Raw genomic sequence first — 27,970 nt, forward strand, 5'->3', positions numbered from 1 at the left:
TCCCTGGGCTTGGCAGATGGTCAACTCCAATCACTGATTATGCACTGTTTTTTCCATCTCGCAACAGCACCACCATCCAATCTAAATTGCTTATGCCAATCTCAATGCCCTTCAGCCAAAGCACACACCTGTACATAACTGAACAAAGAAAGATTTATCCACTCATTGCGGTGAGGAAGTGTCTCCCTAAGAAGGTGTTATAAAGGCTTTTTATAGGATTTGGGGTTGTGTTAGATGATTTGAGGGAAGGTTTAAAAAAACAGCCTTTGGCCAGACGCAGTGGCTCATGCGTATAATCCCAGCACTTTGGGAGGCCGAAGCGGGCGGATCACGAGGTCAGAAGATCGAGACGATCCTGACTAACACGGTGAAACCCCCTCTCTACTAAAAATACAAAAAATTAGCCGGGCATGGTGGCAGGCGCCTGAAGTCCCAGTTACTCGCAAGGCTGAGGCAGGAAAAGAGCGTGAACACGGGAGGCGGAGCTTGCCGTAAGCGGAGATCAGGCCACTGCACTCCAGCTGGGGCTACAGAGCGAGACTCCGTCTCAAAACAAGCAAGCAAGCAAACAAAAAAACAGCTTTTCGACTGGGTGCGGTGGCTCACACCTGTAATCCCAGCACTTTGGGAGGCCAAGGCGTTCGGATCACAAGGTCAGGAGTTCGAGACCAGCCTGGTCAATATAGTGAAATCCTGTCTCTACTAAAAATACAAAAATTAGCCAGGCGTGGTTGTGGGCGCCTGTAGTTCCGGTTACTCAGAAGGCTGAGGCAGGAGACTCGCTTGAGCCCGGGAGGCAGAGGTTGCAGTGAGCCGAGATTCGAGATCGTGCCATTGCACTCCAGCCTGGGTGATAGGGCAAGAGAAAGAAAAGGTGAAAGAAAAGAAACAAAACAGCTTTGCCTGGAATTAACCCTGTCAGGAAGTGGGGATAAATTTGTGATGGGGTGTCTTTTTTTTTTTTTTTTTTTTTTTGAGACAGGTTCTCATCTGTTGCCCAGACTGGAGTGCAGTGGTGCGATCTTGGCTCACTGCAGCCTCTCCCTCCTGAGTTCAAGCAGTTCTCATGCCTCAGCCTGCCGAGTAGCTGGGATTACAGTCACGTGCCACCATACCTGGCTAATTTTTCTGTTTTTAGTAGGGACGGGGTTTCACCACGTTGGCCAGACTGGTCTCAAACTCCTGACCTCAAGTGATCTGTCCACCTCAGCCTCCCAAAGTGCTGGGATTACAGACATGGACCACCCGCCCCCGGCTGTGATTCTTTTCTAGAAGGTGTGAGGAATGAAGGAAAGCTGAACCTGTAATTGGTAAAGCAGCAACAGTCCTTCATATCAGTAAGGGTAGGGTGATATTTGGCCATTTTTGTGATTTGGACAATGTTTATGTTTTTGTCTGTGTTTGGATATGATTAAGTGAACTTGTTTTTATCTTCATCCATGAGGTCACAGAGTAGCCTTGTTCGATGACATTCTGTGAAAATTTTATGTGTAACAGGAGGACACTGAGGTCTAACAGTATTGTGCCCGGAATTTATTCTTTCCGGTGGGTTCTTGGTCTCGGCGACTTCAAAAATGAAGCCGCGGATCTTCGCGGTGAGTGTTAGAGCTCTTAAAGATGATGTGTCTGTAGTTCGTTCCTTCACGTGTTAAGACGTGTCCGGAGTTTCTTCCTTCAGGTGGCTTCGTGGTCTCACTGACTTCAGGAGTGAAGCTGCAGACTTTCACAGTGAGTGTTACAGCTCTTAAAGGTGGCGACTCCAGAGTTGTTTGTTCTGCCCGCCGAGTGGGTTTGTGATCTCGCTGACTTAAGGAATGAAGCAGCAGACCCTTGCGGTGAGTGTTACAGCTCACAAAGGCAGTGTGGACCCAAAGTGGGCAGCAGCAAAATTTATTGTGAAAAGCGAAGGAACAAATCTTCCACAGCCTGGAAGAGAACCCAAAGGGGTTGGCGCTGCTGGCTGGAGTGGCCAGCTTTTATTCCCTTATTCGGTCTTGCCTGCATCCTGTTGATTGGTCCATTTTACAGAGTGTTGATTGGTGCATTTTTACAGAGTGCTGACTGGTGCATTTACAATCCTTTCGCTAGACACAAAAGTTCTCCAAGTCCTCACCAGACCCAGAAGCTCCGCTGGATTCACCTATAAGTATCAAGCCAGTTTCCTCTGTCAGAAGATACTTTTCTCTTTCTGACCAAAAACCAAGGCATCACCATTGATGCCTCTCTCTTGTTAACACCCATATCTAGTCAGTTAGCAAGTTCTATGGACTTTACTTGCAAAATGCTTCCAGATTCTCCCCATTCTTCTCCAGCTCTACTGTCACTGTGATGATCCAAGAAAAAACTAATGAACCCCCTTTGCCAATATAATGGATTAAGTTTCAGTCTTCTTAATGCAATTTACAATTCAATTTTGTGTTCTTAAAGTAATATTCTACTTAACTGGATATAAAATATACTCTCCTGGGCAGTTTCTACAAACGGCCACCTCATTCCTCACCTTAAAAAATATCCTTTTTTCCAGCCTTGGCTACCAAAGAGTTTTGTTGACTCTGAGGTTTAGAAAAAAAAAAAAAAGGGAAAAATGTTTTTCCAGGTTGGGTGTGGTGGCTCACATCTGAAATCCCAGCACTTTGAGAGGCTGAGGTGGCTGGAAGCCAGAAGTTCAAGACAAGTCTAGGCAATATAGCAAGACCCAGTCACTGAAAAAAATAAAACCTAAAAAAATAGCCAGGCATGATGGTGCATGCCTGTTGTCGTAGCTACTCCCGAGGCTGAGACAGGGGGATTGCTTCAGCCCAGCAGTTCAAGGTTGCAGGGCGCCATGATCATGCCACTGTACCTAAGCCTGGGTGAGACAGCAAAGCTCTGGCTCAAAAAAAAAAAAAACAAAAACAAAACTTCCAGATGATCCTAGGTATAAATATAAATATATATTTATAAAATGAGAGTCATGGCTGGGCACGGTGGCTCATGCCTGTAATCCCAGCACTTTGGGAAGTCAAGGTGGATGGATCACCTGGGGTCAGGAGTTCACGACCAGCCTGGCCAACATGGTGAAACCCTGTGTCTACTAAAAATACAAAACTTGGCCAGGCGCGGTGGCTTACACCTGTAATCCCAGCACTTTGGGAGGCCGAGGCAGGCGGATCACAAGGTCAGGAGATCGAGACCATCCTGGCTAACACAGTGAAACCCCATCTCTACTAAAAATAAAAAAGATTAGCCGGGCATGGTGGCAGGCACCTGTAGTCCCAGCTACTCAGAAGGCTGAGGCAGGAGAACAACGTGAACCCGGGAGGCAGGGCTTGCAGTGAACCGAGATCGCGCCACTGCACTCCAGCCTGGGCGATAGAGCAAGACTCCGTCTAAAAAAACAAAAAAATTAGCCAGATGTGGTGGCGGGTACCTGTAATCCCAGCTCCTTGGGAGGCTGAGGCAGGAGACTCGCTTGAACCCAGGAGGCAGGGGGTGCAGTGAGCCAAGATCGTGCCATTGCACTCCAGCCTGAGCAAGAAGAGAGAGATTCCGTCTCAAAAAATAATAAAAATAAAAAATAAATAAAAATAAGAGAGTTATACTCCGTATTATTCTGAAACTTGCTTTTCTATCTATTTCTTGATTATCTAAATTCATTCTTTCTTTTTTCAAAGCATATGGCAGAAAGAGAAGGAGAGAGGGAAGGAAGGAGAGATGGAGAGAGGAGGGAGAGAGAATGAGAGTGAGAGCCAGAGAGCCAGAGAGAGAGAGAAGAGAGGGAGCATGGGGTATGGTGTAGAGACACCTTTGGCAGGCCCCAGCCCTGAGCTCCTGGGAGGGGAGGCATACACAGCCATTATTTTCATTCTTTAATCTACTAGGTATATATCTATCTATATCTATATCTATATATACATATAGATATATTTTTGATATGGAGTCTCACTCTGTCACCTAGGCTGGAGTGCAGTGGCGCGATCTCCACTCATTGCAACCTCTATCTCTGGGGTTTGAGCGATTCTCCTGCCTCAGCCTCCCCAGTAGCTAGGACTACAGGTGCCTGCCCCCATGCCTGGCTAATTTTTATATTTTTAGTAGAGACAGAGTTTCACCATGTTGGCCAGGCTGGTCTTGAACTCTCGACTTCAGGTGATCCGACCGCCTTGGCCTCCCAAAGTGCTGGGATTACAGGCATCAGCCACCACACCCGGCCATAATTCACAATTCTATACTAAGTTATACCCCTTGTCAGGCAATGTACTAAAATTAATAATTTATTAGGTGCTTTCTATTTTCAGGTGCTCTTTACTCAGATTAAGTCAAGTATTCCTCACAGCTCTGTGAATTGGATGATTTTCCTACTCCCATTTTACAGATAAGGAAATTGAGGCAAGTTATGGTCCCCAATTCCCTCAGCTATATGTGAACCAGCCAGTGCCCAGCCTCAGATCTGAGACCCTAGATCCTGCCCTAAACTTGTAGGGTCTGCTCATCTCACTGAATTCTGTGAAAGAAAGGGCTTTGGGGAATCAATCTGAAAGCCTCACTACAGTGTGTCTGAGACCTTGGAGCTTAAGACCCCAGAAGCATAAGTCAGAGGATTGTAGTTAGTTGTCTCCTCCATCACCCTGGGGAGAGCAGCTACAGAATTTGACAGTGGCCCCTAAGAGCCCCTCCTCTTATTTTTATTTTTTCTTTTTTTGAGACAGAGTCTCACTCTGTCACCCAGGCTGGAGTGCAGTGGTGCTCACTGCAACCTCCACCTCCCGGTTTGAAGCAATTCTCTTGCGTCAGCCTCCTGAGTAGCTGGGACTGCAGGTGTACACCACCATGCCTGGCCAATTTTTTTTTTTTTTTTGAGACGAATTTCACTCTTGTAGCCCAGGCTGGAGTGCAATGGCCCAATCTCAGCTCACTGCAACCTCCGCTTCCCGGATTCAAGTGATTCTCCTGCCTCAGCCTCCCGAGTAGCTGGGATTACAGGCATGTGCCACCACAGCTGGCTAATTTTTTGTCTTTTTAGGAGAGATGGGGTTTCACCATGTTGCTCAGGTTGGTCTCGAACTTCTGACCTCAAGTGATCCACTTGCCTCGGCCTCTTTAAGTGCTGGGATTACAGGCATAAGCCACTGCACCTGGCCAAATTTTTGTATTTTTAGTAGAGACAGGGTTTTGTCATATTGGCCAGGCTGGTCTTAAACTCCTGACCTCAAGTGATCTACCTGCCTTGGCCTTCCAAAGTGCTGGGATTACAGGTATGAGCCACTGCACCTGGACCCATCTTTTTCTTAGTGACTGTCCAACCCTGCCTCTTTGATGTTACTTCCAGTGCACCTCTCATAGGGTTGGTGGGTCAGAGACATACAGACACTTAGACAATCCTTTCATGACTACTTTTTCCTTGGTGGTTAATCTCAACTGTTCCCCCCTACCTTTTTTTTAAACAATGTTTTCTGGTTATAAAATGAACACAGCTTCTTAGTTAGTGGTGGGGCTGATAAAAGTACAGAAAAGCAAATAAAAATCACTTAATACCATCCAGAAGGAAACTCCATTATGACTATCCTGGGCAGTTGAGGCTGCAGTGAGCTGTGACTGCAACACTGCACTCCAGCTTGAGCAACAGAGCAAGACCTTGTCTCAAAAAAAAAAAAAAAAAAAAAAAAAAGCTGGGGCCGGCGGGAGGGGAATGAGTAATTTGCCTACATAATAGTTATTAATTGGTAGAACTTAAGAAACAAACTTAGCGGCCAGGCACGTTGGCTCATGCCTGTAATCCCAGCACTTTGGGAAGCTGAGGCGGGCAGATCACCTTAGGTCAGGAGTATAAGACCAGTCTGGCCAACATAGTGAAACCCTGTCTGTATCAAAAAATACAAAAATAAGTTGGGCATGGTGGCGCATGCCTGTAGTCCCAGCTACTTAGGAGGCTGAGGCAGGAGAATCACTTGAACCCAGGAGGCAGAGGTTGCAGTGCGCTCAGTTTGTGCCACTGTACTGCAACCTGGGTGATGGAGCAAGACTCCATCTGAAAAAAAGAAACAATCTTAGCAAGTGAGTTAGGTAAATAATACCAGAGTACTAGGCTTTATCCCCTCTGAAAGAAACACATGATACCAAACTGTTCATGGCAATGATCCATGAGGGGTGGGGGTTGTCAGAAGTTATCACCTCAAGCGATCTGCACTCCTCAGCCTCCTAAAGGCTGGGATTACAGGTGTGAGCCACCGTGCCCGGCCAACCCCTTGGTATTGCGTCTATCTATGCTTCCTTACAGACAACATTTTCACATGTGTTGTCACAACTTGTTGCTGGGGGAATTATGTGCTTCTGATGTGACTCCACTGGAAGAAGACCCTTGGAAGCTTGCATCCGATTTCTATCAGACTTTGTGCCAGGAGCCTTTTCCTTGTGTTGATTTCATTTTGTATACTTTTGTTATAATAAGTTATAGCCATGAGTAGGACCATATACTGAATCCTGTGAGATCTCCTGGCAAATCATCAGAACTCGGGTGGTTTGAAGGACACCTGACGTAGTTTCTTTCTGCTTGTCTGGATTTTATTCCTCCTCTTCCCTTCTTCAGTTACCACAGCTGGAAATGATCCCTCCCTAGAACCAGTGAGGCTGTATGCACAGGCTTTGGAAATAGGGACTCCTAACAAATCGTACCTCTCTGTGGCATGGCATGGACCCTGGTAAATGGCACCTCTCATTATGAATTGCTTAACCCCATTGTCTGGTACTTAATCTTGGTGAGTTCAGCCCTTTAAGAGCACAGGCTTTGCAGATAGATGGGTTTAAATACTCTTACTCTTGTTTTTCTATTTTTGTTACATTAAAAAAAATATTGAGACGTGGCTGGGCATGGTGGCTAACACCTGTAATTCCAGCACTTTGGGAGGCTGAGGCAGGCGGATGGCTTGAGACCAGGTGTTCGAGACCAGCCTGTGCAACATGGAGAAACCCCATCTCTACTAAAAATACAAAAATTAGCTGGGCGTGGTGGTGAGTGCCTATAATCCCAGCTACTTGGGAGACTGAGGCAGGAGAATTGCTTGAACCTGGGAGGCAGGGGCTGCAGTGCACTTAGATCATGCCATTGCACTCCAGCCTGGGCAACAGAGCGAGACTATCTCAAAAAAAAAAAAAAAAAAAAAAAAAAGAAACAAAACTTGACATGGGGTCTTGCTATGTTGCCCAGGCTTGTCTCTAACTCCTGGCCTCAAGTGATCCACCTGCCACAGCTTCCCAAAGTGCTGGTATTACAGGCATGAGCCACCTCACCTGGCTAACTCTTACCTTCTTGAATTGTGTTTCTTCATCAGTAAAATAAGTCAAATTCGGCTTATTTTGATGGAATCAGGCGAAATACTACACATATTCCCTGGCATATGGTAACTATGCAGCAAATGGGAACTTTGGTTTTTTTTCAGGCAGGGTCTTGCTCTGTTGCCCAGGCTGGAGTACAGTGGCATGTACATAGCACACTGCAGCCTCAAACTCCTGGGCTCAAGCAATCTTCCCACTTCAGTAGCTGGGACCACAGGCTGCCAACACACTTGGTTAAGTTTTAAAATTTTTTGTAGAGATGGGGTCTCACTATGTTGCCCAGACTGGTCTTGAACTCCTGGGCTCAAGTGATCCTCCCACTTGGTCTCCCAAAGTACCGGGATTACAGGTGTGAGCTATCATACCCAGTCCAGAATCTTTTTTTTTTTAAATGGAGTCTTACTCTGTTGCCCAGGTTAGAGTTGAGTGGCATGATCTCAGCTCACTGCAACCTCCACCTCCCAAGTTCAAGTGATTCTTCTGCCTCAGCCTCCCGAGTAGCTGGGATTACAGGCGCACACCACCACGCCTGGCTAATTGTTGTATTTTTAGCAGACACCGGGTTTCACCATGTTGGCCAAGCTGGTCTCGAACTCCTGACCTCAAGTGATCCACCCACTTCTGCCTCCCAAAGTTCTGGGATTACAGGCGTGAGCCACCGTACCCGGCCCAGCCAAGAACTTTTATTATTGTTTTGTTTTTGGTGAAAAGTGATTTCCCCAAATATACAGGAAGCATCTGACTGTTCTCTCTCTCTCAGGGCTAAGTGGTTTCTTACTCAAAGTAGGTGCTTGGAATTTTGTTGGAAGAATGTATTTACGGCGCAATGAAAGGCATGATTTTGTTTCCCAAGTAAAAATAATAAAAGTAGTAATTATAATTGAAAGTAAAAGAAGAATTATCTCTGAGTTCCATGTGCCATGCTCCATGCTAAGCAATTTGCATGGATAATTTATTTCACTTAATCTTCACAATGACACTGTGAGATAGGTACTATTATTACCCTTTTAAAGATAAGGAGGCCTTGTCCGGGCACAGTGGCTCATGCCTGTAATCCCAAAATTTTGAGAGGCCACTGAGGTGGGCACATCACTAGAGACCAGCCTGGGCAACATGGCAAAACCCTGTCTCTACGAAACATACAAAAATTAGCCGAGCATGGTGGTGCATGCCTGTAGTTCCAGCTACTTGGGAGGCTGAGGCAGAAGAATGGCTTGAGCCCGGGAAGTGGAGGTTGCAGTGAGCCGAGATCATGCCACTGCACTCCAGATTGGGCAACAGAGCCAGACCTTGTCTTAAATAAATAAATACGTAAATAAGATGAGGATGCTGGGCATGGTGGCTCACCCCTGTATTCCCAGCATTATGGGAGGCCAAGGTGGGTAGATAGCTTGAGCCCAGGAGTTCGAGACCAGCCTGGGCAATGTAGAGAGACCCCATCTCTACAAAAAATTAAAAAATTAGCCAGGCATGGTGGTGCCCATCTGTGGTTCCAGCTACTTGGGAGGTTGAGGTGGGAGGATTGATTGAGCCTGGGAGGTCAAGGATGCAGTGAGCTAAGATTGTACCACTGCACTCCAGCCTGGATAACAGAGACCCTTTCTCAAAAACAAACAAACAAACAAATAAACAAACAAAATACAGATGACGATGGCCAGGCGCGGTGGCTCATGCCTGTAATCCCAGTACTTTGGGAGGCTGAGGTGGGTGGATCACGAGGTCAGGAGATCGAGACCAGCCTAGCCAACATGGTGAAATCCCGTCTCTACTAAAAATACAAGAAAAAAAAAAAAAATTAGCCAGGTGTAGTGGCGGGCATCTGTAATCCCAGCTACTTGGTAGGCTTAGGCAGGAGAATAGCTTGAACCTGGGAGGTGAAGGTTGCAGTGAACCAAGATGGCACTACTGCACTCCAGCCTGGGCGACAGAGCGAGACTCCATCTCGAAAAAAAAAAAAAAATACAGATGAAATATAAGTAGGGGAACTGGGACTCAAACCCAGATATTAGGTAGCTTAAATAACAGCAATTTATTTTCTCACAGTTTTGGAGGCTGCAGTCCAAGCTCAAGGTACCAGCATGGTCAGTTTCAGTTTCTCTTCCTGGCTTGTAGAATCTTAATTACTTCCTTAGAGGCGCCAGAACTGCAACATATGAATTTTGGGGGACAAAATTATTCAGTTCACAACACGAACACTGTCTGACACCAAACTCTGGGAAGACATAGTCACAAATTAGTTGAAACCTCTGATTTGTTCTGACACTATATTGGGAACTGTGTGTGTGTGTGCCTGTGTGTGTTGGGGGCGGGGGCAGGAGGGGCTTCATTTGCTTCAATTGTTGGTCTGAAACTTTAATCCAAATTGGGCTGCCAACTTTTCAGCCGTCTATTAGCATACCTCCCACAGGGCTTTGTTAGGGAACACTTGAAAGGGTTCCTGGATTTAGAAGTCCAGTTAAACTTCAGATGAGAAGGGGAAGAATTTGGAAGAGGTGGGAGAAAAAGGTAAGCCCACTCACCTCAGAAGCCATGACTCAGAAATAATGTCTTTTTAATTTATTCCCCAAATCAGACATGGTTTGCTGGGAGGCCCTGCAGCTTTTCCAGCTGATGATAACAGGTAAAGGAAAGTTTCTTTGAAGTTCCTCCAAAGATGTGGCAATGTTGATCTGATTTATTTTTGTGGTCAGATTGTTTTGGTCTTGATCATTGTTCTGAAGAAGGAATGAAGATTGTCTGCACAAGTATTTCAAACCCTCCTTTCATTTCCTCCTTTTTTTTGCAGAAGCACCCAATTTAATAAGGACATATGCTTGCATTATAATTATTTACTTAAAGGACTCCTGGTGTGTTTTCAGACAAGTAATTCATTCTCCTTGTATACTGTGAGGGGGTGGAGATTGTACTGATGTTCCCAAGTATCATTAAGCCCGACAGCTGCTGTGGTTAATTTGCCTTCTAAAGATCAAAGAATTCTAAAATGTTAACTGAGTATAACTGGTTCGGGATTCACAAGATACACATTTTTCGACAAGGATAAGAGACTGGGATGGTGGCTCATGCCTGTAATCCCAGCACTTTGGGAGGCTGAGGCGGGTGGAACACCTGAGGTCAGGAGTTCGAGACCAGCCTGGCCAACATGGTGAAACCTCCATCTCTACTAAAATACAAAAAAATGGCCAGGCATGGTGGCAGTTGCCTGTAATCCAAGCTACTTGGGAGGCTGAGGCAGGAGAAACGCTTGAACCCGGGAGGTGGAGGTTGCAGTGAGCTGAGATCACGCCATTGCACACCAACCTGGGTAACAAGAGCCAAGAGTCTGTCTCAAAAAAAAGAAAAAAGAAACTGCAAAGGAGCTACAGTTTTAAGTTCTTGGAGTAGTATTTAAACTTTGGATCAGACCCCCTGACTTTTTTCCAATTACAGACAGGCAATTATCTCCAGAGTTTTAAAATGTCGTTTCTTGGAATTTTTTTTTGTGAGACAGAGTCTCACTCTGTCACCTAGGCTGGAGTGCAGTGGCACAATCTCGGCTCACTGCAACCTCCGCCTCCCGGGTTCAATCGATTCTCTTGCCTCAGCCTCCTGAGTAGCTGGGATACAGCACGCACCACCACACCCGGCTAATTTTTTTATATTTTTAGTAGAGACGGGGTGTCTCCATGTTGGTCAGGCTGGTCTTGAACTCCTGACCCCAGGTGATCCCCCTGCCTCAGTCTCCCAAAGTGCTGGGATTACAGGCAGGAGCCACTGCGCCTGGCCTTGGAATTTTTTAATTCAGAATTTTGTTTGCTATTTTAATCTTCCTTGATCCAGAGACTTTTTGTTTGTTTTCCTGGAAAGGGATGAAGAACTTAAACTGAATTTCAAAGATACAGAAGGGGAAGTAGAGCTGCATTGGGCTGCATTAGAAGAGCATGGAAATAGTGACAAGTGCGTCAGCTGTCCAGAGAGTGATTACAACTACTCTCCACTCCACTAAGATGGAGCAGAAAATGTGGTTAGTGCTTAATACCAGATAAATTTTTTTTTTTTTTAAGATGGAGTTTTTTGCTCTTGTTGCCCAGGCTGGAGTGCAGTGGTGCAAGCTCAGCTCACTGCAACCTCCGCCTCCCGGGTTCAAGTGATTCTCCTGCCTCAGCCTCCCAAGTAGCCAGGATCACAGGCACGCACCACCACGCCTGGCTAATTTTTTGTATTTTTAGTGGAGATGGGTTTTCATCATGTTGGCCAGGCTGGTCTTGAACTCCTGACCTCAGGTAATCTATCCGCCTTGGCCTCCCAAAGTGCAGGGATTACAGGCATGAGCCACCATGTCTGGCCTAATACCAGATTAATTCTTTATAATATTATCTAGTTTGAAATTTAGACCAAAGAGACTCTTAGTCAGCCTTGCTTGTTAGCAAACAGAATGCGCCAAGGCCACAGTACCAAAGGGGACTACCTATCTTAGGGAGGAGGGTCATGCCATTAGAAAGTTGTGGCTCTTGGGCAGAGGTTGGCAGAGCCATGGCCAAATCTGGCTCATCACCTGCTTTGTAAATAAAGTCTGACCAGCACACAGCCCTGTCCATTTGTTTTCATACCCTCTATGCTGTTTGTGTCACAATGGCACAATAGCAGTTATAACAAAGACCATATAGTCCAGGGGTCCCCAGCCTTTTTGGCACCAGGGAGTGGTTTCATGGAAGACCGTTTTTCCTTGGATGCGGATGGTGCCGGAGGATGGTTTGGGGATGAAACTATTCCACCTCAGATCATCAGGCATTAGATTCTCACAAGGAGCATGCAACTTAGAACCCTCACATGCGCAGTTCGTATTCCTTTGAGAATCTAAGGTCAAAGCGGATCTGACAGGAGACGAAGCTCAGGCGGTAATGCTCGCTTGCTCGCTCACCTGCCACTCAACTCCTGCTGTGTGATCTAGTTCCTAACAGATTGGGGACCCTTGATATAGACCACAAAGCTGAAAATATTCACTACCAGGCCCTTCGCAGAAAAAAGTTTTTGGACTCCTCTTTGTAGGGCCTCAAATTGGCCTCATCTCCACCTCTTCATCCATTAGCCTACATTGGGGTCATGCAATGTCAAGTATCAGATGAAGAACTGACCACCCAAAGCTCTGACTAGGCTGTGTTTCTTCCCACATGACAAACTTTGCCATCCATTAATGCTTGAGCCACAGGCTTAATTAAGATGATATAAATGGTTAAAGCTTATCTATTCCCAATTACCAGAAGCCAGAAAAGAAATACACAATAACTTTGTTTATTTTCTTATTTTTTGAGACGAAGTCTCACTCTGTTGCCCAAGCTGGAGAGCAGTGGCAGTCTGTGCCCACTGCAACCTCCACCTCCAGGGTTCAAGTGATTCTCCTGCCTCGGCCTACCGAGTAGCTGGGACTACAGGCACGCACCACCATGCCTGGTTAATTTTTGTATTTTTAGCAGAGATGGGGTTTCACTATGTTGGCCAAGCTGCTCTTGAACTCCTGACCTCGTGATCTACCCACCTCAGCCTCCCAAAGTGCTGGGATTACAGGTGTAAGCCACTGCGCCTGGCAAGAACTTTATTTTTTAAACTTTAATCTATCAACAGTTAAAGGGGAATCTTCTTTAACTTGATCTTTTCTTCTATATTTGAAAAGTATCTCATCTTTGTCAAAATTTCCTTGGCTTCTTCAAAGTCATCTGAAATAAACAGAGACACTGAAGTCAGGCTTCATTTCAAGCAAGAATAAAACCAACTCTGATGACTAGGGCAGCCATATATAGGTGGAGCCCTGGGGTCCGGAGGGCCCCTCAATTCCTCAATAAGACTTAGCAACAAAGAGGGAGAACATCTGGATCGTTAAGGAGACAAAGGGATAAACCAAATGGGGTGGGGGGACATGTAAGAGCATGTGTACAGGATTCACATAAATTAGAGAAGTTTATTCTCTTCAGGATAGACCCAAGTAATAAATGACTGGTGGGGGCTAGATGCAGGAGCTCATACCTGCTATCCCAGCACTTTGGGAGGCTGAGGCGGGAGGATGGCTTGAGCCCAGGAATTGAAGACCAGCCTGGGTAACAAAGCAAGACCCTGTCTCTACCAAAAAAAAAAAAAAAAAAAATTAGCTGGGCATAGTGGCACGTGTCTGTAGTCCTGGCTACTCGGGAGGCTGAGGTGGGAGGATCCCTTCAGCCCAGGAGTTTGAGGTTGCACTGAGCTATGACTGCGCCACTGTACTTCAACCTGGGTGACAGGGTGAGACCCTTTTTCTTTTTTTTTTAAAAAAGGGGGGGGTTGTGTTTTAAAAGTTTTTCCCTAACACATGTGGTGGTATACTGAGGATATGAAAGCACTGGATGCTTCCTCTATGCCAGGTGCTGAGGCACAGAGCTGCCTTCAGGGGGCTTACAGTTCAGGTGCTAAGGCACAGAGATAAGCTCAGGGGGCTTACAGTTCCCAAGAAAGATACCATTAGACCAGTGATTTTCTTTTTTGTGTGTGAGTGAGATGGAGCCTCACTCTGTCACCTAGGCCGGAGTGCAGTGGCGCGATCTCAGCTCACTGCAACCTCTGCCTCCCGGGTTCAACCAATACTCATGCCTCAGTCTCCTGAGTAGCTGGTACTACAGGGTGTCTGCCACCATGCCTGGCTAATTTTTGTATTTTTAGTAGAGGCAGGGTTTCACCATGTTGGCCGTGGCTGGTTTCAAATTCCTGACCTCAAGTGATCTGCCTGCCGTGGATTCCCAAAGTGCTGGGATTATAGGTGTGAGCCACCATGCCTGGCCAGATCAGTGATTTTCAACTGGGGATGATTTTGTCCCCATGGGGACATCGGGCAAGATCTGGAGATATTTTTGGTTGTCACAGCTAGGAGGTAGTACTGACATCTGGTGGGTACAGGCCAGGGATGCTGCTAATCGTCTTATAGTGCTCAGGACAGCTCCCGCAAATGAAGAATTAACTGGCTTACAATATCTGTAGTGCCAAAGTTGAGAAACCCTGACTTAGATAAGTACAACACAATGTGAAGAGTGCTAAAATGAAGATATGTTATAACCACTTGCATCATTCCAGATGACTCCAAAAATAAAATATTTAGCAAAAAAGTCACAGGATATATATGATATTATTTATATAAAGATAAAAATATGTGAGACGAAATAATACATTATTATGTACATATATGGTTAAAACTATCAAGAAAAGCAAGGGAATGAGTAACACAAAATTCAGGAGGGTGGTTACTGTGGGAAATGTAATGGCAAAGGGTCTACCAGGGACTTGGAAGGCCTTGGTCATATTTCATTTCTCAATTTAATTTATTTAATATATTTTTTTGTATTAAAAAAATTTTAGGACCAGGTGCAGTGACTCAGGCCTGTAATCCCAGCACTTTGGGAGGCCGAGGTGGGCGGATCATGAGGTCAGGAGTTCAAGACCAGCCTGGCCAACATGGTGAAACCCCATCTCTACTAAAAATACAAAAATTAGCTGGGCGTGGTGATAGGCACCTGTAATCGCAGCTACTTGGGAGGCTGAGGCAGGAGAATCACTTGAAACCGAAAGGCTGAGGTTGCAGTAAGCTGAGATCGTGCCACTGCACTCCAGCCTGGGTGAAAGAGCAAAACTCGGTCTCAAAAAAAAAAAAAAAAATTAAGTTGTGGTAACACATGACATAAAATTCATCATGTTAGCCATTTCTAAGTGTACAGTTCAATGACATTAACTACATTCGCATTGTTATGCAAGCATCATCACCATCCATCCGCAGAACTTTTTTTTTGTTTGTTTGTTTCAGATGGAGTCTTGCTTTGTCGTTGAGGCTGGAGTGCAGTGGCATCATCTTGGCAGACTGCAGCCTCCACCTCCCGGGTTCAAGTGATTCTTGTGCCTCAGAATCCCAAGTAGCTGGGATTACAGGTATGCACCATCACACCCAGCTAATTTTTGTATTTTCAGTAGAGATGGGGTTTCACCATGTTGGTGAGGCTGGTCTTGAACTCCTGGTCTCAGGTGATCCATCTGCCTCAGTCTCTCAAAGTGCTGGGATTACAGGTGGAAGCCACCCTGCCCAGACTTCCACAGAACTCTCTTCATCTTGCAAAACTGAAGCTGTCTACTTATGAAATAACTGTCTATTTTCCTCTTCCTGACTCTATTCCCCACAACCACCATTCCACTTTCTCTATGAATCTATCACAGGTACCTCATATAAGTGGAATTATATAGTATTTGTCCTTTTGTGACTGACATTTCACATAATACATTGCCCTCAAGGTTCATCCATGTTGGAACCTGTGTTAGAATTTCCTTTTTTTTTTTTTCCCTCGAGACAGAGTTTCGCTCTTGTTGCTCAGGCAGGAGTGCAGTGGTGCGATCTTGGCTCACTGCAATCTCTGCCTTTCAAGCGATTCTCCTGCCTCAGCCTCCCAAGTAGCTGGGATTACAGGCATCTGCCACCACACCTGGCTACTTTTTGTATTTTTAGTAGAGATGGGGTTTCAACCATATTGGCCAGGCTGGTCTCGAACTCCTGACCTTGTGATCCGCTGGCTTTGGACTTCCTAAGTGCTGGGATTACAGGCTTGAGCCACTGCGCCTGACCCTGTGTCAAAATTTCTATCCTTTTTTTTTGAGATGGAGTTTTTCTCTTGTTGCCCAGGCTGGAGTGCAATGGCGCAATCTCAGCTCACTGCAACCTCTGCCTCCCGGGTTCAAGTGATTTTCCTGCCTCAGCCTGCTGAGTAGCTGGGATTATAGGCACCTGCCACCATGCTGGGCTAATTTTTTTGCATTTTCAGTAAAGATGGGGTTTCACCATGTCGGCCAGGCTGGTCTCGAACTCCCGACCTCAAATGATCCACCTGCCTCAGCCTCCTAAAGTGCTGGGATTACAGATGTGAGCCACTACGCCCAGCCCATTGTTGCACTTATTATTTTGAACAAATTTAACTGTTAGATCAATTTAAAAAAAAGTTTTAATTTTACATTTACTTATTCCTTTCTTCAATGGTTTTCCTTTCTTTATGTAGACCCAAGTTTCTGACCTATATAAATTTCCTCCACTCTAAATAAATTCTTTTTTTTGAGACAGAGTCTCATTCTGTCACCCAGGTTGGAGTGCATTGGCGTGATCTCAGCTCACTGCAACCTCCGACTCATGGGTTCAAGCGATTCTCCTGCCTCAGCCTCCTGAGTAGCTGGGATTACAGGTGAGCACCACCACGCTGGCTAATTTTGTATTTTTAGTAGAGATGGGTTTCACTATGTTTGTCAGGGTGATCTCGAACTCCTGACCTCGTGATCCGCCCACCTCAGCCTCCCAACATGCCGGGATTACAGGCGTGAGCCACCATGCCTGCCCAGCCAATCAATTATTTTAACATTTTTTTACAAGGCAGGTCTCCTGTCAACAAATTTCCTCAAATTCTTTTTTTTTTTTTCAGATGGAATCTTGCACTTTTATCCAGGCTGGAGTGCAGTGGTGCGATCTAGGTTCACTGCAACCTCCACCTCCCAAGTTCAAGTGATTCTCCTGCCTCAGCCTCCCGAGTAGCTGGGATTACAGGCAGGCTACCACACCCGGCTAATTTTCTATTTTTAGAAGAGATGGGGTTTCACCATGTTGGTTAGGATGGTCTTGATCTCTTGATCTCTTGATCCACCTGCCTCGGCCTCCCAAAGTGCTGGGATTACAGGTGTGAACCAGCACGCCCAGTCCAAATTCCCTCAATTTTTATTTGCCTCAGAATAGCTTCATTCCTCCTTCAGGTTTCTTTTTTTGTTTTGAGAAGGAGTCTTGCTCTGTTGCCCAGGCTGGAGTGCAGCAGTGCAGTCTCGGCTCACTGCAACCTCAGCCTCCCTGGTTCAAGTGATTCCCCTGCCTCAGCTTCTTGAGTAGCTGGGACTGTAGGCACATGCCACCACACTCAGCTAATTTTTGTATTTTTAATAGAGATGGGCGTTTCACCATGTTGGCCAGGCTGGTCTCAAACCCCTGACCTCAAGTGATCCACCCACCTCACCCTCCCAAACTGCTGGGATTACAGGTATGAGTCACCATGCCCGGATCACTTTTTTGATGTAGTTTGTTTCTCTAGCAAGGCAGAAATGTCGATCCTTTTTTTTCTTTTTTTTTTTTTTGAGTCAGAGTCTTGCCCTGTCGCCCAGGCTGGCATAGTGGCACAATCTCGGCTCACTGCAACTTCCGCCTCCCTGGTTCAAGTGACTCTCCTGCCTCAGCCTCCATAGCAGCTGGGACTACAGGCGGTGTGCCACCACGCCTGGCTAATTTTTGTATTTTTAGTAGAGATGGCATTTTATCGCATTAGCGAGGATGGTCTCTATCTCCCGACCTCGTGATCCGCCCACCTTGGCCTCCCAAAGTGATGGGATTACAGGCGTTAGCCACTGTGCCCGGCCCAGAAATGTATTAAAGGCATTTTTTAAAGGCAGAAATGTAGATTCTAAGTATTTCATATCTCCCAACATAGCTATCATAGGAAGGTATATCATAGCTAGTTATTGAATGAATGCCTATGTCTTAGTGCTTGGAATTTCTTTCCATATTTAAGAAAGTCAAGAAAAGAAAGTACCTTGTTCAAAAGCACTGCTCACATTGTCAGTAAATTCTTTCTGTTTAGCTGAAAAAGAAAACCATTCTCTTAATTTTTCCACTGAAATAGACTTATAATATGAAGACAATACATATACTTTGTAATCATGCTGGTTTGAACACAACTAAGGAGGAAGTTTGTATTCAAGGGTAAGGCTTCATAACCTTTGTCTCTGCGTGTACCATGACGGCAGCTGCTGTTTAGCAGAACTCTGGCTGACCCTAATAACACTCTGTTTTTCTACCCATGAAAGGTCTGAGGAGCAATCACCAAGGCTTATAAAATGGCTATAGAATCAGTTAAAAAAAAAAAAAAAAAAGACAAGGATATACTGATTATCTCCACAAAACAGTTTGGGTCTTCGACATTTCAGCAAGGAGAATATTAACATGCTGGGAACACCTATCAGTAAAGCATTACTGAGTGTTTCCGGCAACGATTTGCAAATTGTATGGCCTCTCAGGAAAATGAAAACATTTACATCATGTTGTGTCATAAGAGAGAAGATGCCAAACAAAATAAAGCAGCAGCTATCTCATATTTCTCTTGATTCCTTGTTAGAAAATGAGGAATTTTCCAGTAATCTCATTTCTCAGATATAAATAGTATCAGTCATTTATATGGTGTCGTCTTTCGAAACACTGTCAAATACATTATATCCCTAAGGTAGGAAATGACAGGTATTGGGGGAATTGTCCTATGGGTGATGAGTGGAAGATCTGGGAGCAGAAACCAAGTCACTTGACTCCCAGTCCGGTGGTTGAAACTCACCTCTCAGGTAGCAGTGTGGTGTCCACAAAAGAACAGACTAGGAACCTGGAGGTTCTTAAGCCCTGACCCTAAAATTAACTAGCTCTATGCCTTGAACATTCATTTTACCTGGGCCGTAACAGATACCTTACAGGAGAAAATTTAGGAATTAATCTAAATTAAGGTCAGTGAGCTGCTCAAAGTCAAATGTTTACTATAGGGCTAGAATAAGTGTTTTTTTTTTTGAGACGGAGTTTCACTCTTGTTGCCCAGTCTGTAGTGCAATGGTGCGATCTCGGCTCACTGCAACCTCTGCCTCCCAGGTTCAAGCAATTCTCCTGCTTTAGCCTCCGAAGTTGGTGGGATTATAGGCGTGCGCCACCATGCCCGGCTAATTTTGTATTTTTAGTAGAGACGGGGTTTCGCCATGTTGGTCAGAGTGGTCTCGAACTCCTGACCTCAGGTGATCCGCCCATCTCAGCCTCCCAAAGTGCTGGAATTATAGGCGTGAGCCACCATACCTGGCCTAGAATACATGCTTTTACATGTTTTATCTCATTTATCTTGATCCCCACAACAACCAGTACTAATATTATCTCTATTTACAGATGAGGAAATTGAAGGTCAGAGGAATGAAGTCATTTGTTCAAGGTCACACAAAGTCAATAGCATGCTGCCTTGTCATCTAAAATTGGGCAGCTGAGCCCATCGACTGCAACTCCTGAGTTTCTCTTCTCCCTATCACCGAGCCCTAATGCTGTCAACATATCTCCAGCTGACAGTCCCCTCACCACAAATTCTATTTTACTGCTTTAAATGTCTTTTCTCATTATTGTTTGCTCATTTAGTAAATACTTACCAAATTCCTTTTAAACTATAAGTACTTTTCTGTGAGCTGAGGATGTGAGGAAAGCAAAAAGTAAAGATGATTTCTCCTTCTGCAGAACTTCCAGTCTAATGAGGGAGGCTGATATTGATCAATTAATATCACACAGAACAGTGAAGTTATAACTGTGATTAGTCTTACAAAAGAGATAGCCACTACTAATAGATAGCTTAAAAAAGGCTTCTCTGAGGAAATGATGGTTGCCTTCAGATCTGGAGAAGGAGGGGTTAACTTAAATGGGGTGAAGGAGAGGAGGGCTTCAGGCAGAAGCAAGAGGCCCTAAGGTAGGAGGGTGCCTAGTACAGATGAGGAACCGGAAGTGGTCAGTGTGGCTGGAGTGGAGAGGGCAAAACGAAGAGAAGCAGAGGACAGGGCATGCAGGGCCCTGTAAGGGATGCTAGAGCTTTAGAGCAGTGAGAAGCCACTTAAAAGTTTTTTCTTTTTTTCTGAGACGTGGTTTCGCTCCACTGCTGAAGCTGGAGAGCAATGGTGCAAACACGGTTCACTGCAATCTCCACCTCCTGGGCTCAAGTGATCCTCCTGCCTCAGCCTCCTGAGTAGCTGGGACTACAGGCATGCACCACCACATCTGGCTAATTTTTAAATTTTTTTATGGAGATGGGGTTTTGCTATGTTGACCAGGCTAGTCTTGAACTCCTGGGCTCAAAAGATCCTCCCACTTCAGCCTCCCAAAGTACTGGGATTACAGGTGTAAGCCACACCTGGCCAATTTAAATAAGGCCAAAAGTAGTGATTAGATTTGGGTTTTGGCTGGGCTTGGTGTCTCACACCTGTAATCCCAGCACTTTGGGAGGCCAAGATGGATGGATCACCTGAGGTCAGGAGTTTGAGATCAGCCTGGGCAACATGGTGAAACCCCGTCACTACTAAAAAAAAAAAAAATAGAAGAATTAGCCAAGCATGGTGGCATGCACCTGTAGGAGGCAGGAGCATAGCTTGAACCTGGGAGGCAGAGGTTGCAGTGAGCCAAGATGACACCACTGCACTCCAGCCTGGGTGACAGAGAAAGACTCTGTCTCAAAAAAAAAAAAAAAAAAAAAAAAGACTTGAGTTTCAAAAAGATTCCAGTGACAGTGAAGAGATTTGTTAGATGGGGCCTGAAGGTACAGACAGACCAGTGAAAAGCTACTGCAGTTGTCCAGGTGAGAGTGAATGGTAGCTTGGAAAAGGTTGGAAAAGTTTGGTGGCAGTGAAAATAGAGATGGGTGGATGAATTTGAGGCAAATTTAAGTCGGCTCTTTCAGACGTAAAAGATTGACTATGCGCATAAGGAAAAATAAGGTTGTTAAGGCCTCCTCAAAATTTACACTTGTTCAACTGGTGTCATTCTCTTAGGGAACACTGGAAGAGGAACAGATTATTCTTCTTCTTATTTTTTTATTTGGAGTCTTGCTCTGTCATCCAGGCTGGAGTACAGTGGCACGATCTCGGCTCACTGCAACCTCCGCCTCCTGGGTTCAAGCAATTCTCCTGCCTCAGCCTCCCGAGTAGCTGGGACTACAGGTGCATGCCAACACGCCCGGCTAACTTTTTGTATTTTTAGTAGAGACGGGGTTTCACCATGTTAGTCAGGATGGTCTTGATCTCCCGACCTCATGATCCGCCTGCCTCGGCCTCCCCAAGTGTAGGGATTACAGGCGTGAGCCACCGCGCCCGGCCTAAGAGGAACAGATTTTTTTTTAGGGGAAAGGTGGGGAGGGGAGACACTTGGGAATCCATTTTGGGCACAGTTGACATACATAAACTCCAAGAAGGCACAGTCTTTCTTGTTCCATGCTGTATCCTCAGTGTCATACGCAGTGCCTGATATTTGTAGTAGGTACACTACAAATATCTGTGAAAGTATGTAATGAATATAGTCTAACAGAGAACCTTGGAATCTTTTATATGTGGAATGGTTAATTTGATGAGTCAACTTGGCTAGGCTATGGTGCCCAGTTGTTTGATCAAACACGAATCTATGCCAGGCACATTGAGTCACGCCTGTAATCCCAGCACTTTGGGAGACTGAGGCAGGGGGATTGCTTTGAACCCAGGAGTTTAAAGCCAGCCTGGGCAACATGGCGAAATCTCATCTCTATAAAAGACACAAAAAATTAGCCAGGCGTGGTGATGCACGCCTGTAGTCCCAGCTATCCAAGAGGTTGAGGTGAGAAGATTGCTTGAGCCCATGGGTCAAGGCTACAGTGAGCTGTGACTGTACTGCGCTCCAGCCTGGGTGACAGAGTGAGACCATGTCTCAAAAAAACAAAAACCAACTAGTTTAGATGATCCTGTGAAGGTATTTGTAGATGTGATTAACATTTATAATCAGTTGACTTTAAGTAATGGATGTTACCCTACATAATGTGGGTGGGCCTCATCCAATCAAGTAGAGGCATTAAGTGCAAAAACAGGTTTTCTGGGAAGGAATTCTGTAGCAAGACTGTAACATAGAAATCCTGCCTAGACTTTCAGCCTGCTTATCTACCCTATAGATTTTATTTATTTATTTTTTTGTGACAGGGTCTCACTGTCACTCAGGCTGGAGTGCAGTGGCGTGATCTCAGCTCACTGCAAGCTCTGACACCCGGGCTCAGGTGATTCTCCCACCTCAGCCTCCCGGATAGCTGGGACCACAAGTGTGCACCTCCATGATTGGCTGATTTTTTTTTTTTTTTTTTTTGAGACAGAGTCTCACTCTGTTGCCCAGGCTGGAGTGCAGTGGCACAATCTCGGCTCACTGCAAGCCCTGCCTCCCAAGTTCAAGCGATTCTCCTGCCTCAGCCTCCCGAGTAGCTGGGATTATAGGCATGCACTACCATGCTCGGCTAATTTTCTATTTTTAGTAGAGACGGGGTTTCTCCATGTTGGCCTGGCTGGTCTTGAACTCCCAACCTCAGGTGATCCACCTGCCTCGGCCTCCCAAAGTGCTGGGATTACAGGCGTAAGCCACCACGCCCGGTCGACGCCTGGCTGATTTTTTAGTATTTTTTTTTTACAGATGGAGTTTCGCCACATTGCCCAGGCTGGTCTCGAACTCCTAGACTCAAGGGATCTGCCCTTCTTGGTTTCCCAAAATGCTGGGATTACAGGCATGAGCCACTGTGCCCAGTCCTACCCTATAGATTTTAGATGTGCCAGCTCCCACAATTATGTGAGCTAATTCCTTAAAGTAAATAACCTTCCTTTTTTTTTTTTTTTTTTTGAGACGGAGTCTCGCTCTGTCGCCCAGGCTGGAGTGCAGTGGCGTGATCTCCGCTCACTGCAAGCTCTGCCTCCTGGGTTCATGCCATTCTCCTGCCTCAGCCTCCTGAGTAGCTGGGACTACAGGCGCCTGCTACCACACCTGGCTAATTTTTGTATTTTTAGTAGAGACAGGGTTTCACCATGTTGGCCAGGCTGGTCTTGAACGCCTGACCTCAGGTGATCCACTCGCCTTGGCCTCCCAAAGTGCTGGGATTATAGGCATGAGCCACTGTGCCCGGGCCATTATGTACTCTTTATGTTCATTTTTCACTTATCCTTGGACAAGCAATGAAATACATTCGGTGCTATTTTCTTTCACCTTTGACAATGGATTCAATCTCTTTCATGGCAGCTTCACTTTCAGCTTCTGCAAGTTTTTCATTGATTTCCATTATTTCCATGAGAAATTGCCTGTCCATTTCATAATCTGTCCTTTCAGGAATCTCTATTCCATGGAGCTTTAGCTATTGGGGCAGAAAACAAGAAAAATAAGTTGAAGAAACTATGGGCAGAGTAATCTAAATCCTACTCATCCGTTAGGAAATAATACCACTAATAGAGAAAACTGGAACTGTCCCAGTAATGAAAGACTAAGGGGTATCAAAAGGTTGGACTGAAACATAAATGCTGGAATAGGATTTCCACTTAATGCTACCTGAAACTGTGTGACCTTGGTGTGATCTTGGGGTAGTCATCCCTCCACTCAGAGGTTGAACTAGATGTTTGTAAAGATTCTATTCAATTACAAAATTTTCTAGATTGTAAGATACTTTTTTTTTTTTTGAGATGAAGTCTCGCTCTGTCACCCAGGCTGGAGTGCAGTGGCGTGATCTCAGCTCACTGCAACCTCTGCCTCCTGGGGAAGCAATTCTCTGCCTCAGCCTCCCAAGTAGCTGGGATTAGAGGCACCTGCCACCACGTCTGGCTAATTATTTTGTATTTTTGGTAGAGGCAGGGTTTCACCACCTTGACCAGGCTGGTCTTGAACTCCTGACCTCGTGATCCACCTGCCTCGGCCTCCCAAAGTGCTGGGATTACAGGCGTGAGCCACCATGCCTGGCCTCTTAAGATACTTTTGAGAGGAAAAAAATAAAATAAAAACAGGCCGGGCGCGGTGGCTCAAGCCTATAATCCCAGCACTTTGGGAGGCCGAGACGGGTGGATCACGAGGTCAGGAGATCGAGACCATCCTGGCTAACACGGTGAAACCCCGTCTCTACTAAAAAATACAAAAAACTAGCCGGGCGAGGTGGTGGGCGCCTGTAGTCCCAGCTACTCGGGAGGCTGAGGCAGGAGAATGGCGTAAACCCGGGAGGCGGAGCTTGCAGTGAGCTGAGATCCGGCCACTGCACTCTAGCCTGGGTGACAGAGCGAGACTCCGTCTCAAAAAAAAATAAAAATAAAAAAAAAATAAATAAATAAAAATAAAAAAAATAAAAACACAACAGAAAATGACTTTTAACTAAAAGCTACCAACATCAAATCCTTGAAATTCATAGAAAAAAGCTAGAAAATGACAATTTAAAAAATGCTGTTGAGGCAAGTAATATTCACAGAGAAAATTATACTTGTGCTGTAAGGCTAAATACTATTGGGTCCCTGGACTCTTTGTTTTTTTTCTGAGAGGGTGCAGTAGTACAATCACAGCTCACTGTAGCCTCGACCTCTCAGGCTCAAGTGATCCTCCTGCTTCAGCTCCAGAGTAGCTGGGAATACAGGTGTATGCCACCATGCCCAGCTAATTTTTGTATTTTTTGTAGAAATGGGGTGTCATCATGTTGCCCAGGATGGTCTTGAACTCCTGGGCTGAAGTGATCTGTCCACCTCAGCCTCCTAAAGTGCTGGGATTACAGGTGTGAGCCACCAAGCACTCTTCTGTTGAATAAAGGGGACGTGGCTGTCCTATGTCATAATGGGCATCAGGACTTCATGCACGAAAGGGTTGGGAAATCACCTTACAAGGTACAGTCCTCTGCTCAGGGGGGTCAGGAGGGTCTTATAGGCATCATTCACCAGGGTCGAATGCTTCTCTGAGAAGTCCTTTTCAGTCTGTTAGTGGAGATGAAGATAGTACTATTACCATCCAAACTACAAAGTTGTTGTTTTTTTTTTTTTTTTTTTTTTTAAGACAGAGTCATCCAGGCTGGAGTGTGCAGTGGCACGAACTCAGCTCACTGCAACCTCTGTCTCCCACGTTCAAGTGATCCTCCTGCCTTAGCCTCTCAAGTAGCTGGGACTATAAGCGTGTGCCACTGCACTAGGCTAATTTTTATATTTTTAGTAGAGACAGGGTTTCACCATGTTGGCCAGGCTGGTCTTGAACTGCCGACTTCAAGTGATCCGCCTGCCTGGGCCTCCCAAAGTGCTGGGATTACAGGCATGAGCCACCGCACCAGGCCCACAAAGTTTTATAATATGCTGATGGGCAGGCACCTAAGGAAGTGGTTAAGTAGAGCTGGTGTGGGATGAGATGTCTTTATATTCAGCTGATAGGTTTTAAGTTATCGGGGAAGTCAGACAAAAGCTATGAGTGAATGGCAGCTCTGGGTCTGGCAGGCTAGGGTCAGACTGCCATGGGGCAGACACAACTGATTTTCCAGCTGGGTCCCTGATAATCACATAATCACAAGGCCACTGCCACCCAGTGTGCACACATATTTGGGGATTATTGGGGTTGGCCAATAAGCTACCTGAGACCTCTGGCTGAAGAAATCTGGGTGGACAAGACGCTGCAGTTGCTGGTACCTGTGCTGGAGCTTTGCAGTATCAACTCTGAAGGAACGGTTGCTGGAAAGAAATTGGGAGATTAAATTTATGCAACAAATATTTAAAGATTTGTCTACTATGAGCCTGGTTCTTGCTCTTATGGGGAAGTTGCAATAACATATACACAGATAATTTCAAAAAGTGGTAGGTCCTACGAAGGGACACAGAACAGAATCAGAGAGGGTAGCAGATGTAGTGGACAATGAGATGACACTGAGCTGAAACCTGAATGATGAGTAGTCAAAGATCAGATGAAAGAGACATCCAGGTGGAATTCCAAGAGCAAGGACCTCGAGGTGGAAGCAAGACAGGGATGCCTGAGGAACTTAAAGATCAGTGTTACTGTAGCCCCTTATATATGTTCAGTGACTGGTGGGGGCAGATCCCACAGTTAAGGGAAAAGGACATTCCTAAATTACACAAAGATTTTTTGCCTGGCCAAACTTTAGTCAGATTTCTGAACCTTCTCCTAGGCCCAGCTGTATGCTTTCTTGTAAAATCCAGTTTTGGCAAATAACCTTGCTAAGTCAGTTTAGCTAGAATCCTTGATCCTCGTATTTGATTATCCTAGATCTCTGATCAGAGTGTTCATCCTCCACCATCCCCTAGGTGATGTCTCAGCACCCTGGCCTGTCTTCAGCAAGAATACTGTTAGGTCGGTTTAGCCAGAATCCCGTTTACTCTGCTCCTTGGCTACAAATTTCCTTCTGCCCATGCTGTTTTTGGAGTTGAGACCAATCTCTCTCCCTAACTGCAAGACTCTATTGCAGTGCCCCCTCCACAAGATGATCTTTTTTTTCTTTTTTTTTTTTTTTTTGAGACGGAGTCTCGCTCTGTTCCCCAGGCTGGAGTGCAGTGGCGCGATCTCGGCTCACTGCAAGCTCCGCCTCCTGGGTTCATGCCATTCTCCTGCCTCAACCTCCGGAGTAGCTGGGACTACAGGAGCCCACCACCGCGGCCGGCTAATTTTTTGTATTTTTAGTAGAGACAGGGTTTCACCGTGGTCTCGATCTCCTGACCTTGTGATCCGCCCGCCTCGGCCTCCCAAAGTGCTGGGATTACAGGCGTGAGCCACCGCGCCCGGCCAAGATGATCTTGAATAAAGTCTTTCTGGTGTTTGAACAAGTGTGACTGAACAACGTTTTCTTTAATACCACCCTATCTTTTCCACAGCCCAGGTCCCTTCATCCCTGTCTCCCGGTTTATTTTAATTCAACCCCTTTCACACTCTACTCCCAGAGTCTGTCCTATTTCCTTATCAGTTCAGCTCTATCCACACTGCCCCATCTCTCCAAGATCGTCAGCCTCAGGGGAAAAAACTATTTATTGGACCCTTTCCCTAGAATTCTCACTTTTCCCTCAGGTCTCGCCTACAATATTAAGATTTTCATGCTTTACTCCCCAATTTCGGACTACACTGCTGCAGTCCTTTCTTAAATACATCAAACCAACTCTTCCAGTCTCCCGGGCCCTGCCCCTCAAGTACCCCTTCCTCAAGCTCCGCCCCTCGACTTCTCCTTCCCTTTCCCGTAGGTACCGCCCCTCAAATCTCCCTCCCCTCTAGCCTCGGCCCCCCTATTTCCTCTAACTTCAGCGCCCGCCCCTCCAGTCCCGTTCGTCTCCCTTCTCCACACCTCAACGCTGCTTCCCTCAGTCCCCGCCTCTCAATTTCCTCCTGAGAAATCAAGACACTTCTCTCACGCCTGCTCTCTAGACCTCCGCCCCCCATCGGTCCCGCCTTCTCTTCCGCAAGCCAGATCCGTCCTCCCCTCTCGCAGGGCAGACCCCGACGTCTCTCTCGCCCAGGCCTGTTTCCCGAAACAGTCGCTCGTACCAGTCCATAAGGCTGAAGTAGTCTCGAGTGGGGTCAGGTGCCTGCAGCGCTCTGCACTGTGGGCAGAAGAACCTGTCCTCCCGCCCGGGGCCCCATGGGCCGCCGCAGTTCCAACAGTGGAGAGAATTGCTTCCCGCCTGCGACGCAGCATCGCAGCTTAGCAGTCTCCTTCTGGGAACCCCTGTCGGCCAAAACCCCCACACCCGGAGCAAAGCCCCGACTCTCCCCCGCCACATCTCGCCGGCGGCCTAGCTAGCCGTAGTCACCCTTGGGGAAAAGCAAAGAGAGCGTCCAACCAGACTAATGCTGCTGATTGGCTGGGGAGTTGAGGGGGCGGGATCACCCGAGGGGAACCCGAGTTCTAAGTTCCGCTCTGCCTTCTAAACTACAACTCCCAGGAAGCATTGAGGCGATGTCTGACGGCCACATCTGCTGCTCCTCATTGGTCCGGCGGCAGGGGAGAGGGTTTTGATTGGCTGAGGGTGGAGTTTGTATCTGCAGGTTTAGCGCCACTGCAGGCTGAGGCTGTGGAGAGTGTGCGGCTCCAGGTGGGCTCACGCG

The 27,970-nt window shown here is 46.1% G+C and overlaps 2 protein-coding genes across 17 annotated transcripts in view; one reads left to right on the top strand and one right to left on the bottom strand.

The window, feature by feature from the left end:
* Positions 1-7,825: 7,825 nt before the first annotated feature.
* On the bottom strand, positions 7,826-27,712 carry HSCB (HscB mitochondrial iron-sulfur cluster cochaperone). 11 transcript variants are annotated; one of them, XM_073006843.1, is made up of 7 exons: positions 27,410-27,708; positions 25,500-25,596; positions 24,769-24,858; positions 23,129-23,273; positions 17,904-17,951; positions 13,309-13,401; positions 12,867-13,001 (listed from the first exon to the last, which is right to left on the bottom strand). In XM_073006843.1, exons 1-7 carry the CDS (start codon positions 27,643-27,645, stop codon positions 12,910-12,912), a joined length of 801 nt encoding a protein of 266 aa, XP_072862944.1. In that variant the 5' UTR covers positions 27,646-27,708; the 3' UTR covers positions 12,867-12,909. The 11 variants fall into 11 exon arrangements, with proteins under 11 accessions (XP_072862948.1, XP_072862946.1, XP_072862944.1 ...); XM_073006845.1 differs by lacking the exons at positions 12,867-13,001; positions 13,309-13,401 and adding an exon at positions 7,845-9,454 and having other exon boundaries at positions 27,410-27,705; XM_073006844.1 differs by lacking the exon at positions 24,769-24,858 and having other exon boundaries at positions 27,410-27,712.
* The window catches only part of CHEK2 (checkpoint kinase 2), a 52,048-nt gene continuing 51,785 nt past the window's right edge, over positions 27,708-27,970 (top strand). For all 6 annotated transcript variants that reach the window (XM_073006839.1, XM_038006296.2, XM_073006840.1 and 3 more), the window contains exon 1: positions 27,708-27,970. The gene's annotated coding sequence lies outside the window, so the exon portion shown is untranslated.

The sequence above is a fragment of the Chlorocebus sabaeus genome, chromosome 19, assembly GCF_047675955.1.
Source record: "Chlorocebus sabaeus isolate Y175 chromosome 19, mChlSab1.0.hap1, whole genome shotgun sequence".
Taxonomy (NCBI): Eukaryota; Metazoa; Chordata; class Mammalia; order Primates; family Cercopithecidae; genus Chlorocebus; species Chlorocebus sabaeus.